This window comes from Diceros bicornis, chromosome 35 (genome assembly GCF_020826845.1).
Source record: "Diceros bicornis minor isolate mBicDic1 chromosome 35, mDicBic1.mat.cur, whole genome shotgun sequence".
Taxonomy (NCBI): Eukaryota; Metazoa; Chordata; class Mammalia; order Perissodactyla; family Rhinocerotidae; genus Diceros; species Diceros bicornis.
In genome coordinates, this window is record NC_080774.1 from 26,797,711 (window position 1) to 26,798,844 (window position 1,134).

Consider the following 1,134-nt stretch of genomic DNA (forward strand, 5'->3'; position numbering starts at 1 on the left):
TCCAAGCACTGCACAGCCCACCCCATGGATGACCCATCACTAGAGAGCATGACTGAGGGGTGCTCCCCAAGCCCAGAGAGGAAGACCCGGGCACAGACTGAGGTGTGTGTGCATGTGCTGGGGGCAGGGGGCAGCAATTTATCACTCAACACCAGAGAGAGCTCTGAGGACTCAAGTGCAGGCCTTGGGAATAGGATCCACTTTCACAATCTCTTTTAAGGTGAGACATTTTTTGCTCAGCAAGAAGACACTCAACAAGACCACAAAAAGGAAGGAAGTAGATTTGCATTCCTTCCAGAATAAGAGAGGCCCTGAGGCACATCCCCAGCTGTGGGCTCAGAGGCAGAGCTCTAGGGCGTCTCCACCATGGCCTGGACCCCTCTCCTGCTCCCCCTCCTCACTCTCTGCACAGGTGCTGCCACTCAGGGCTCAGCCCCCAAAGAAACCAGGGAGCAGCCTGGCCCTGACCTTCAGCTCTGCAGAGGGGAGGCTGCAGGGTGTGTGCCCTCTGAGAATGAGACTCTCATCCTCACACTAACCTCTCCTCTCCTCTCTTGCAGGTTCTGTGGAGTCTTCTGAGCTGACTCAGCCACCAACAGCATCCGTGGCCTTGGGACAGATGGCCACCATAACCTGCCAGGGAGATGAGATAGAAAGCTCTGATGCTAGCTGGTACCAGCAGAAGACAGGCCAGGCCCCTGTGCTGGTCATCTATGGTGGTAGTGAACGGCCTTCAGGGATTCCTGAACGATTCTCTGGCTCCACCTCAAGAAACACGGCCACCCTGACCATCAGTGGCATCCAGGCCGAGGACGAGGCTGACTATTACCGTCAGTCATTTGACAGTAGTGGTAATGCTCACAGTGACACAGGCTGATGGGGAAGTGAGACAAAAACCTGTCTCCCATCTGTGTCACACTCTCCTCCAGCCCCAGGAGGACTATAGACAAAGCCATGAACAGGTCTGGTCTAGGCCTCCAGATCTGAGATCCCCAGGCTCTCCTCTCCTCCCAGACCTCCAGGCAGGCTTTGCGGATGGTGGGTCAGCACAGGACACAAAAACTGTTACCATAACCATATTTCATTTGTTATTGTGGGTATAGTAAAGGTTGAACATGTCAAGAACAGATATGG

At 54.3% G+C, this 1,134-nt stretch overlaps 1 gene segment (V, D, J or C); it reads left to right on the plus strand.

Annotated features, from left to right (window-relative positions):
* The first annotated feature begins 323 nt into the window (after nt 1-323).
* Nucleotides 324-877, plus strand: LOC131398379 (immunoglobulin lambda variable 3-25-like). The segment is given in 2 exon segments: nt 324-412; nt 561-877. Coding segments are annotated over 2 exon segments (363 nt in total).
* Nucleotides 878-1,134: the final 257 nt, after the last annotated feature.